This window comes from Pseudorca crassidens, chromosome 6 (genome assembly GCF_039906515.1).
Source record: "Pseudorca crassidens isolate mPseCra1 chromosome 6, mPseCra1.hap1, whole genome shotgun sequence".
Classification (NCBI taxonomy): domain Eukaryota; kingdom Metazoa; phylum Chordata; class Mammalia; order Artiodactyla; family Delphinidae; genus Pseudorca; species Pseudorca crassidens.
This window is the reverse complement of record NC_090301.1, coordinates 78,368,758-78,381,218: the sequence shown is the minus strand read 5'-3', so window position 1 is coordinate 78,381,218 and position 12,461 is coordinate 78,368,758. Positions and strand designations below refer to the sequence as shown.

At 36.5% G+C, this 12,461-nt stretch overlaps 1 protein-coding gene across 7 annotated transcripts in view; it reads right to left on the bottom strand.

Moving 5' to 3' along the window:
• Nucleotides 1-6,214: 6,214 nt before the first annotated feature.
• Nucleotides 6,215-12,461, bottom strand: part of CACNB4 (calcium voltage-gated channel auxiliary subunit beta 4) — a 268,460-nt gene continuing 262,213 nt past the window's right edge. For all 7 annotated transcript variants that reach the window (XM_067741968.1, XM_067741969.1, XM_067741972.1 and 4 more), the window contains one exon: nt 6,215-10,683. In XM_067741968.1, coding sequence (XP_067598069.1) covers nt 10,423-10,683 — 261 coding nt within the window. In that variant the 3' untranslated portion in view covers nt 6,215-10,422. The remainder of the gene's footprint in view (nt 10,684-12,461) is intronic.

Sequence of the window (12,461 nt, the reverse complement as noted above, 5' to 3'; positions counted from 1 at the left end):
GACTAGCGGGCGAGCGGGGGAGGCGAGGGGCGGGGCGGAGGCCACGGGAAGGCGCAGGCGCGCGGCCGGAGGGGCGGGGTCTGGGAAAGGACACTCGCGTGGCCCTAGCTGCTGTGCCAAGCCGGACGACCTTCAGGCGGCGGGACTGAGCCACGGGATCCAGGCAATGCGGGCTGCAGGTTGGGGCAGGTGGCTCTGGGCTGCTTGCTTTGGCGTCCCCGCCGAGTTTTGTTTTTTTTCTGCATTTCTTACACAGAGCCAAAATGTGAACATGTCACTGAGTGCCCAGTGCACATCCCCAACCCTGCACGCACAGAACACCAAAAGTCCCACGTCTTGGCCTTCAAAGACACGGCATTCCATCAGGGGCTCTGAGGGAAGCTGAATACCTCTATCTCTCAAATCTCTTGACCTGGACGCCCTGAAGGGTGGCCTTACCTAAGCGGTCGCCTTATGGCCGTCCTGCACCTCAAGGCTGTTCCCGTTCCACTCCCTTCACTTTCAAATCAATCTTGCCCGAAACAACTATCTTGATCAGTTCACTCCCGTGTTTAAAAATTTTTAGTGGCCACTAAAGCTGTTTTGAGCAGCAGAGGCGTTTGTCTCTAAGGTCTTTCTTCGATTCCAGATCATCTGAGAACAATGATAATTAGTCTCTATTCTTGTTAGAGGCAAGAGTGGGAAAACAAACTGAGGTTGTTTACTTCTTCCCTTCCACAAAGAAACCAGAAACAGCTCCAACCCCTTCTATTCTCTTTAACTTTGGTAAAAAGAGAAAGAAAAAGGTGCGGGAGCTGTAAAAGACATTTTGAACTGCTCTGCCCCCCATGTGCAAGAGCTAAATGAAATGAAACAAAATCAGCAATAAACTCCACCTTTCCACACCACTTCTCCTAGTCATACACTATCTCATCTCAATACATAGAAAAATAACCCATTTAAGTAAGACCTCAAGACAGTCTACAGTTTTTCGTAGTTGTCTGTAAGCAAACTTGTACCTGTGAAACAAAGGGCAGCATTGAGGGCTGAAACATGTCTCTTTTTAAACAACTGTTAAAGAAAAAGTCCTTTGGTTTCTTTTGGGACTTATCATGAAACAAAGTTTAGAGGAAACATATGAAGGGAAAGAAAATTACTATATTAATCCATTTAAATTTATGGGTTGTTATGTTTATATTTACATAATAAAGTACTCTCGGACTTCCCTGGTGGCGCAGAGGTTAAGAATCTACCTGCCAATGTAGGGGACAAGGGTTCGAGCACTGGTCCGGGAAGATCCCACATGCTGCGGAGCAACTAAGCCCGTGCGCCACAACTACTGAGCATGGGCTCTAGAGCCCATGAGCCACAACTACTGAGCCCACGTGCCACAACTGCTGAAGCCCACGCGCCTAGAGCCATGCTCTGCATTGAGAAGCCACTGTGATAAGAAGTCCACACACCACAGCGAAGAGTAGCCCCCGCTCGCCGCAACTAGAGAAAGCCCACGCGCAGCAACGAAGACCCAACACAGCCAAAAATAAAAATAAATAAATAAGTTCCTAAAAAAATAAGAAAGTACTCTCTAGGCTATTTAGAAAAACAACTATTTCCATTCTTGCCCACTGTAGGTAATGCTTTTGGCAGCTCTAAAACTTTTTGCAAACTCCCCACACATCTCTGTCAACTTATTAAATGGGTGTCATATCCATATTAACTTGGGAAGTTAGGGCTTCATATTTTATAACCTGGGAGATGGTCTCCCAGCTTACCTTCTAAGTGTCTCAAAAAAGAAAAAAATAGGCGGGGGTGGGGGTGCGCGGGCAGGGGGAGAAGAAATTTTCCTAATACAATCTTGTCCAACTGTAGGATCCATGGGTGAAATACAAATTTGGAACTACTAAAGAAGTAATTGGGAATGTTTGTTGGGTGGTATGAAGCTATTTGTAAAAACAGACTCCTTATGAGACTTTTTAAAGACTCATTTATTCATGATTATAGTGATATGCAAAATGTCATTGGAGAGAATTTTGCTTCCATGTAAAGGAGAGTGGGATGGTCTGGAATTACCATCCTACCACTAATAAATAGGAAACTGTACAAAATATAGAAAACAGCTGTTTTCGGCCCACACCCAACAAAGGACTGTGATCCCTCATAAGAGACACAAATGGGACAAGTTTTATTATTATGTGGATTTTCTGCCTGGAGGCAATTCCAGCCAGCTACAGAGGGAGTGGAAACTCAAATAGAGTCTGGCAATTCCCTGGAGATGAAGACATAGATCAGCATTCCAAGAGATCAAGGCTACTAGAATTTGTAAAGCAGAGTGATTGAAAGAAGGAAGCTATCCAGAGAAAAGCTCCTGAAACCTACATAGGTTGAGGCATTGAGTCTTTGACTGCATATCAATCTGTACGTGTGTAGTATAAAACCAGTATGAAACCCCCTGAGGCTAGCCAGTAATGACTAAAGGAAATAAACAAGTACAGGGGAGCTGTAAAACAAGTAATTACCAGAGTTTACAAAGGACCAGGAATCATTTGAGTTCCCTTCAGCCAGTGTGAAGAGAACACACAGAATATACAGGACATTCAGTAGACAACCCAGAGATCTTAAAAGAGGAGCTAAACTAGCCTAAGGATAACCCTTACTCTAGACCAGTCCTAAAGGAGCTTAAAAACAAACCTTGAAAGGATCAAACTAATTCACAGTTGTTTATCAAAACAAGGCCAAAGTTCTTTACAGATCAAGAAGACAAGATCAAGTCATTCACAGTGGAAAGTTTGCAATATCTTGAATCCAATAAAAAAATTAGTGGACATTCAAAGAAATATGAAAACATGACCCATAACCAAAAGAAAAATCACTCTACCAAAATAGATACAGGCACAGGGAAGTTAAGTGATTGCCCCAAACTCCTAGCTAGTTACTGCTGGATCTAGGCTTTGAACCCAGGCAAGGGTTAGAGGCCACAGTCTAACCACCATGCTAATCTGCATGTTGTATGACAGGACAAACAAGATGCTTCTCTCTACAACCTGTCTCATTAGTGGAGATACACTGATGATGCAAAAGGTGGCTTCAGGGCCAGGTTGATGGAGTGATTGCAGTGAGCTGCAGTTCTTCCAGTTGGGACTTGCAGATTGTTGGTTGAAATGCCTTGATAGTTGGGGTAGCCTTATATAGTACACCTCCAATAACCCAGGTACCATTCATTCAGTCACTATTTACTGTATTCCAGGCCTTGTTTTGTATGCTTCAGATGACTATCAGCCTAAAAGCATTTAATATATGTATTTTTAGATAACAGTACTTTAGAGAGAAAGACTACAATGAGCTTTGGCATCTTCATTTTAGTTGTCTAATAACCTATGCCCTGCCTATTTCCCATCAGGGGGGTCAGATTGATCAAATGTGATAATGCTTGTGAAGTAATTTGGCTATAATAAATCACTGTGTAATCCTAATACAGTGGTAATAGTCAACATAGTACACATTTCTTTTGAACTTCTTGTGCACTGCAATGAGAGAAAAGTCAAATACGGATCAAGTCATAGCACGGACACTTGACATTGAGCACATGGAATGTCAAGTCATAAGCTGTATGCCATCCATGGAATTCTTACAGGTACAAAATACCTTTGGAAACTTCTGATAATTGTTAAAATAATCATATAGGGATTTCTTGTGAACAATACGGTTTATCTAGTTTATTTTTCTATATTGTATTCAATCCTATTTCACACATACATTGTAATATATTCTATTTCATGCACACATGCGTGTATGTGTATGTATTTAACTACAAGCTCTTTCCTAATATTTGCAATCACTTGTAACACCTAGCAGAGTATTCAGGAAGTAGTCATTTAACTGAACCTGTGTTTTGAGGGTAAACGTTTAGACTTTTTTTTTGGATAAAAGGTACGGGAATATACCTACTGATTTCCGGTATATCTTCAGTATATCTCTAGAATAATATAAAGGAGAGGTATAACGCTGGTTTCAGTGTTTTTTTCATTTATTATATAAAAGAAAAAAAATTAATGCAGTTGGTTTGTACACATTTAAATTCCATAAAACAAATCCATAGAAATTAGGATACTATATGCATGCACTCTGCATTTTCTTTGTTAAATGTTTTGGTTCACAAAAATAACAACACTTTTTTTTTTTTCTTTAAAGCCACTAAAGCAGAGGGAGAACAAAACATGCAGCACTGTACACATTTGCATAGTATATTTTACCCAGCATGCCTTGTAGAATGCTACACATTTACCTATGTAAGAAAAATAAAAGGGGGTAAATTATCAAAATAAATAACTAAAATTTAAAGAAAGGAAAAATACTGGATAAAAGCATTTTTTTCCCACTTTGTAGCTGGAGATATAGCAATAGTTTGGGATATCAACAGCTCTCAGAATAGTAGGGAAATCTTTTTACATCAATTTGCCATTTTTATTTTTAGTATTAATAAGTTAATGCTTTTCCCTCCCCCCACCCTTTCAAAAAAAAACAGCTAATGGCTTTTACTTATGTTTCAAAATGGTATTCAGTACAAAACAAATTGAAGAATCCCTAAATACTTTTTTGTTGTTGTTGGGACATCTTTATTTCTCATTCTGACTGTAGGCTGTGAAAAATATAAAACATTTCAAACATGTCCAAAATTCAGAGGAGCCCTATAAGCTCACTTGCTGTTACTTTTTGTAGTTGTTACTGAAGGAGAAGAAATAAGAACAGTAAATATAGTAGGAGTCTTATCACAAAATAAAATTTAATAAGTTTTATGGAAGGGGATAAAGTAAAATAAATTACATCCACAGATTGCAAGGCTATGAAGTAAATTGCTGGAAAAGTATCAAGCAGCAAGTTAAAAAGATGGTAGATGAAATAAATCTGATAAAACTTAGAACTAAATCTATATACTTTTAAAAAATACAACTGCCAAATTTAACAGTGGATTTTTTTGTAAGTTTGTGCTATAGCAAATGTGCTTCTTTCTCCTCAATCTATTTTTATATTATTGGCAAAATATATATCTTTTATAATTTTGTACTATACAATATATGTTTTTGCTACATTATTTTTCTACTGCTAATGCAGATTAGAAATAACAACATAGGTTTATTTTGGCAATAAAATGCTTTCATTTTAATAACATCCCAGAAAATATTGTAAGGCATATGAAAAATAAAAAATAGTATGCAACAATATAGCATTAATGATCCTGCGTCTTAAAATACATCCCATATGCATACAGAATTCACACTGATCTCAGTTAAAGATGTGTGAAAGTGGCATGCAAGTAGAGCAAGAGTGGCCCCTACATAAATATAGACATAGCCATTTGTTGAGAAATTCAAATGTTCAAAACATAACCAAGAACACTTACAAAGTATTGTAAAGCTGGAGGCCTGCCAATTTTGGTTCCTAGATAGTCCTCGTTTTAACTCTATAATTTTCAAACAAGAAGCATCAGTGTATTCCCCAAACACTCTAAATTCATTAATAACATTTTCTACCATCTTTCTACGAACACTTTACATACATCAAAAGAAACAAAGGAAAATTTCATATGTAACTATGACTCCCCCAAACTCATGACTATTCACTCTTATTTATGTTTTCATGGTAAGTGGGAGTTACAGCCCTTAGTCAAGATTATCTGATGAAATATCTTCTAGTCCTCTCATAATGTCCCTTAATTACATGAAGCATTTGGTATGAAACCATCCACAAGTAGAGAGAGATACTTGCTACATGAGGATGAGTTTCATTTGAGAAAGTTCATTTTAACAAAAAAAGAAATCTTTAACAAGTAATTTTTGAATGCTGTAGCTCTGTCTGCTCATATAAACCAATTTTACTATTTTGGTAACTTGACTGCTTAAGTCAACAACAAAAAAGTTATCCTTGTTGTCTATCTGACAACTATTGTATTGAGTGGTTTGATCATGATTATCATCTAAAAGAAGAGGACTGTTCTCTGCCCTATAGACACAGCTTGAGTAAGTAACTTCATAACAGTTACAGCATTAACAATATTTAAAGTGTTGAGGAACTAATGTTTAAAGGTATGAGGAACTAATGAAACAAATTTTATTACATAAGTCCCTAAAATGTTTTCATTCATAAAGTTATTAAAAAATGAATTTTATATAATTAATAAAGAAAAGAACATGCAACAGTGTCATGAAAGACAGAAATACAGGCAGAAATATAAAAGAAATAAGGGGTACATTCTCATTTATTTGAAACATTGATATGAAGTTTGTTCCAATGACATGAGTGTCCAAGATGATCCTACTCAGTAAATGGCTAAGTGTCCATAGGAAAAGTCAAGGATCAACAAAATTTGAATTTGCAAGCCAACTTCACTTAAACATCAAATCTCTGAATCTACTCTCAGACTTGGAGCTAGATGTTATAACAAATTGCACACAAAAGCAATTTCCTTGCAGTTTGTCTTGTTCCCTATGATTACTGACATACTAAATGTTTACCTTGTCTCCTGATAAACTGTGAACTGATTCAAAGAAAAGTTCACTAACATGGAAGAAATGAAAGGGTGACAAGAGCATTTTGTCAACAGTTGAAAATCTAAGGGGAAAGTATATTTTAACAATTTATGCATTTAGCTTTGCAGCAAGGTTAGCAGTAAGAGTAATAAATTCCCTACTTATTGAAAAGTGTTTTCTCTTTAAAGACAGATTGTCTTCTCTAGAGAAGAGGTAGTACAAATATCAATATATAGGGCAATTTCTGTAGTGGTATTATTTTGTTTTTATTTTTTAGCAAATACCAAAATAAAATTGTATAATAAGAAAATACACTAGCATGCAAATTAAGGTTGCCTAGAAACATTCTTAACTGACATCCTGGGTCTCAACAACATTTTATGATATGTTCATTCAAGGAGTTTAAATTTGCAAACCGTCTTTTGGCATCATTTTCTTCTCTCCCTCCCTTTCACTGCTTTAGCTTCCTATTATGAATTTTAAGGCCCTCACACAAAAGACAAGTTCAAGTATGCAGGTATGTTAAAGAGGTTAACATTCCAAAAATACATTTTGCAAACAACAACAATAATAATTAAAGTAATTAACAAATTATTCAAAGGGAACACATAATTTTCTCAGAATTTGTTTTATATTTAAAAAAATCATTTCATTAAGAACTAAGCAATGTCACATTGTCACATAATTAGGACTCTCTTACTAGGAAAGACTATCAGTCTGAATTGTTAATTTCAATTTTCTTTCCAACAGAACTGTATAAAGATAAACGAGAATCATCAGTCATTTATAAACATTTCTAAGTGTTGCTTTAAATGTTGGAGGAAACAAGATAACATGGTTGATTACAATACTGGAGTCACATTACAGCCTTGAGGAATTAACATCAGGATTGACAAATTGCATTCCTTTTTTTTCCAAGACTACACTTCCACATTGTCACATGTGTCTACATTGTTACATGTTCGCTGACTGAAATTACAGAATATGTAATTTACATATTCTGAAATTATATATGCTGAAATTACAGAATATGTGGTTTATACTACAAGTTAAAACAGCCTCAAAACATTATAAGACTTGCTTCTCCTGCTTATCATTTGCTAATCTTTAAATGAAATCAGTTAAAAACAAAGTATTTATGGAGTATGTATTTTCCAAAGGTGCTTGATGTGCTTGGTAAAAATAAAACTTTTCATTTAGTATATATCTGTATTTTAGTATCATTTACACATTAAACTCTAAGGCTTAAGAAAAAGAGAAAGGAAAATGCATATCCCTTATTCATTTGGAGAAGATAACGTATTATAAAAGGAAGGGGAAAGAATATGCCAAATCAAAGTAAAAATTTAAGTACATCCATCAAGAAAATATACATTATACCCTTTCCAAGATTGTTAGCTTTTGAATAAGAATGCAAAGCAAAACAGGTATGGACACTTGATGGTAAAGGAAAGATTGGTTTTGTGCACAGATATTGAATGGACCTCTCTATCAGCGTGACATAGAGGACATAGAAACTAGGCTTTGAGAGGCCGTTAAAAACAAGAGATTTTTAAAAGTTGAAAGAATATGGTAATCTTGCTGACTAGGAAATATATGTAAATGCTGTTACAGCTACCTGCCATAAAATGTAAATATCTTAAAGTAGTTAAATGGCCAGATTGCTAATGCTACTACAGAAAAAGCTGAACAGCTGTCTAGTCTAAGTTTAACACCTTGGTGCACTCTTTGCAATTAAATACTTTAATGCGCACAAACAAGAAACCAGTAAAGCATATAGAAAAATGTTTTGGCTAGTGTTTTCTTTTTCATGCAAATATGTGCTGTACATGTAATAAATATATTTGTTTGCTGGAAAATGCTCTTCTGTGCTCTAACAAAGTATTCAGTAATGGCAGGTTGTATGTTTAGTAAAGTGCCTAATGGATATAGCTCTTTTAAATGTCTTAACTGAAAATTCTGTAAGCTTCACTAGATGACAAAAGAACCTCACAAGCCAGTATCACATGTTAACTTTTAGAATTCACTGAGCCCACATTTCTTAATTGTATCAAATATTTGCGATAACTTACATGATTATAGGCATCCTCATTATCAGCTAAACAGGTTCATAATGGGGTATGCACAGTGAATAACAGGAGGAGAGGGAATGCGGGGGTTACAATGAGGCTCAAGATATATACATCACTAATTAACAATATGGAACCTATTTTCATGGTCAAGAAAATTATTTAACTGGTGCATGCTTTGAAGAGCCTAAACACTGAAAGGCTTGGATGGGGGGAAATAAGATAACAGAATATGAACTATTATTATTTTCCAAAAAAAATAGGCTTCATGACATGTACTAGTAGAAAAGGACTTTTATGCCTGATCCTATGTGAGTTTTAGAAAAACGGACTCTTAGAAACAAGAGTCTTTTCCTAAAGACATTTGGGTATTGTATAAAAGGGTCAATTTCAATAGTTTCTTGGATCATAGTGAATCTAAGGCTTCCTTGATTATAGTAGACATAAGGTCACTGATTCTGTAATTATAGTCACTGGAAAAACTGTGAAGACTTAATAGGTAAAGAGGAGTGTTCATTAGAAATAAAGCAGTTCAATCTTCAAATGCTTTATAATTCTCTGCAATAAAAATGATACAATTTTAGTAAACAAATCTATTCTGAATCTACAAGTTTATTTTTTTACTGCAAGCTCTTAAATTCGTTTTCACAGTTTTTCAATTAATCATTTTGTATAAACACAGCTTTCAATATCAAAATTCAATGTGTCCATGTAAAACAAAAAATCCTTAGCATGATTATAAAGAATTTGGTGAAGGGCTAGAACATTCAGATATTCAAAGACAGAGACTGAGTGAAGCAATGGAAAGATACTCAATTGTGCTGGCGGTAAACACGGAACCCGTAGTTGTGGTAAGTGGGATAGGTGAAATTCCATCTGGAGATGTTTAGCCTTGCACTCAGGAGGATCTGTGCCCCATTCTTACTGTCTGACTTCAGATTCCTGGATGCATGTAGTTGTGCTCAGATTGATTAAAGGGGAAACGACACCCCATTTTCCATCTCACATAACCAGCTATGATTGGGCTTCTCTTTACTATTCTCTCTCACTGCTAAAGAAATTTTGAGTTTTTTTTTTTTTGCCAACTTCAAACAAGCTAACAGTTGTGACTAAACAAAAAGCAAAACACTTTGAATACAACAGGTGTGCCAGAAAAGAAATAAAAATATTAAAATCTGAGGAGACTGTAGAATTTCTGCATTAATTTGAGATTTTTTTTTTTTTGGCACTATCAGTACATTTGGTAAGTTTGAAAAGCCATTCTGGCAACGTTAACATATATTAAAATGTTTATACATTCCAACTTTAAGTGTAAATTTAGTCTCCAGCAAATAAATACCATAGCTGGTTTTGGCTTCTATTGGTATTTTGATTTTATTAATTAGTTTCTTTTTTTTTTTTTTCAGATTTTTAAATTGATTACAACATGCTCAAGTAGACTTTCTAGTCGATTCACCCAAATTCCAACAGGAATTGGTTTATAAATTGGTTCCAACTGGAACTGGTCATTTGGAATTTCCAGCATGGGAAATTATTTTATATGTGCCTTGATAAGTACCTTAAATTACAAATTGATGTGTCTAAACCTAATGAAGAAAACAAAAGGTACTGTTATGTAAATGTTGCACTTAAAAATATCTCTATGATTGGGCATCTAATATCCATCTAGACTTAAGGGCATAATGTACACTTTTTTTTTTTTTCTTTTTGCCCCTTCTTAGCATCAATGACAGCAGCCCATAAGCACAGTCAATACTGTGCTGTAGTTGCCGAGTTAAGATGATTGGTTGTATCCTAGCAGTGCAATGGCAAATTGTCAACAGATGAATATTTTGCTTGTTTCTGCAGACTCAAAGCCTATGTCGAGAGTCATGGCTATATCCCCCAGGCGATCCTCGGTTCCTATGAGGTTTGTAAGTGTCCTGGTATGAGTCAGGGTAATCTTCTTCCACGAGAGGGTAATGATCTCGGCTATGCTGGGAACTGGAAGACAAGCGGTTCCTACTCTTCCGAGCCCTTTCATTGTGATAATTTTCATCAGAGGTCATTAGACTTCGCCTTTCAATTGGAGAGTTCTCTGTGGAGTGGTTGCTGTACCTCATACGCTGACTCTAAAAATATCAGATGGTTCACTGGTTAAATTACATCAGCTTCATTCTTCTAGAACATGCAAATGTATGTACAACGGTAGGATCTGGACAATAAGATGCTAAATATCTGACTCAATAAAACATTCTGACGTACAAATGGTCTGCTCGAAATACCTGGTCTTATGTATTTGGGACACAACATGCAAAGATGCCAAAGTGCTGGTAGGTTATGAATTTAATTACATAATACTGCATAATTATGCTTCCTATTAAAAACACAGAATTTAAAGTTAGCTGCTGAATGGAACTTAATATATTTACGAAGGCCTAATAATTCCACTTCTATTGCAAAATGAGGATTATTTTACTGTTGGGAAATAAGTTAAAGTTCAGAATAGCATCTGTTATTTTATTCCTCTCTTGAACTGATAAAACCTTTCTCCTCCTAAAGTCACACAGTTCATCTTTATTAGCTGAATGTTCCTGATACCTTTAAAAAATATTTTAATAAAATTATGATTTGTGCTACCCATAAAATATTTGTTTCTACATCCTACATAAGACTCAACAATATTCTCTCCAAAGAAGTACACAATAATTATGGAGCCAGTGAATTGATATATTTACAATTCTTGCTTCCTCAACTGAAATGTCCTGCAAAAATAATCTTCAGAATATAAACTAAATTCCTCTAATACCATTACTTGAAATTAATATCTTTAGACACTTATTTGCGCGCTCAGAAAAGGCTATTAACGTTTTGCTTCAAATCATGGGAAAACATGTATCATAGCTGTGTCTACCTGCTTAGGTAGGTCGCCTCAGTTAAGAAACAGGATGCTGATGAAACCAAAGACCCAGATGCATTTCCTCTAAAGGACACTCACCTGCACACAGCAGGAAGCTCATTCAACAGTCACAGCCTGTGCTGGGAGCCCCAACCAGGGGTCTCACAATTAAGTGCCCATGGTTACTAGGAGAAATAGGCCCCAGGATAAAGGGCACCACGGTAACTCAAGTGAAACTGGGAGAAGCACTCTACGTGGATATCTTGGAGGTGATAAGTCAGGAGTGTTATATTCATAAACAAAGTGCAACATTTCATTTCCACCTACTAGTGTAGGTGGAAGCATATCGCTTCATGAATCCGTTTCTCACCCTACAGTGTACAATTTGAAGCCAACCCAAACTAGTCAGTGGAACGCCACACTCGGATCAGCAGGCAGGCAGTGAAACAAGGAAAGAAAGAGTCCCCCCCCCCCAAAAAAGAAAGAAAGAAAGAAAGAGTCCCAGTGCGCACATATACACTGCATATTACAATAGCCCGTTTCCCAAGTTCATTTCCAGCCTCGAAAGCTATTCATTTACATGGCAGTTTTTTGCTTACAAAGATGCAATTCTGTAAAAGAGTAATACAGTTATAATAACATTTGAGAGAGTGCCATTTATCTCAGAGTTAACTCTGTAGGATCTACAATTATGACTATCATTATAACCCATTAATACAAAACTAGTCATGATGCAAGAGAGCTCAATTGACTACCTGTTCCTCAGTCAGCTGGGGGTTTGGCCACATTCCAGCAGTGCCTTGGTAGATGGTACAGAATCATTGATGGAGGAAGGCAAGATCCACTTTGTATCATAATGCCTCTGGCTCCCCACCTCTAGCCCTGAGTGCAGCACCACAACAGCAGGAGAGCAAGCCTCCTGCTCCTACACTCGTCCCCAGCTTCCCTAAAGGACACTGGCCATAGCCGATGACCGAGGTGGGCCCTGCCCGCCCCTAAGAAAACTCAGGG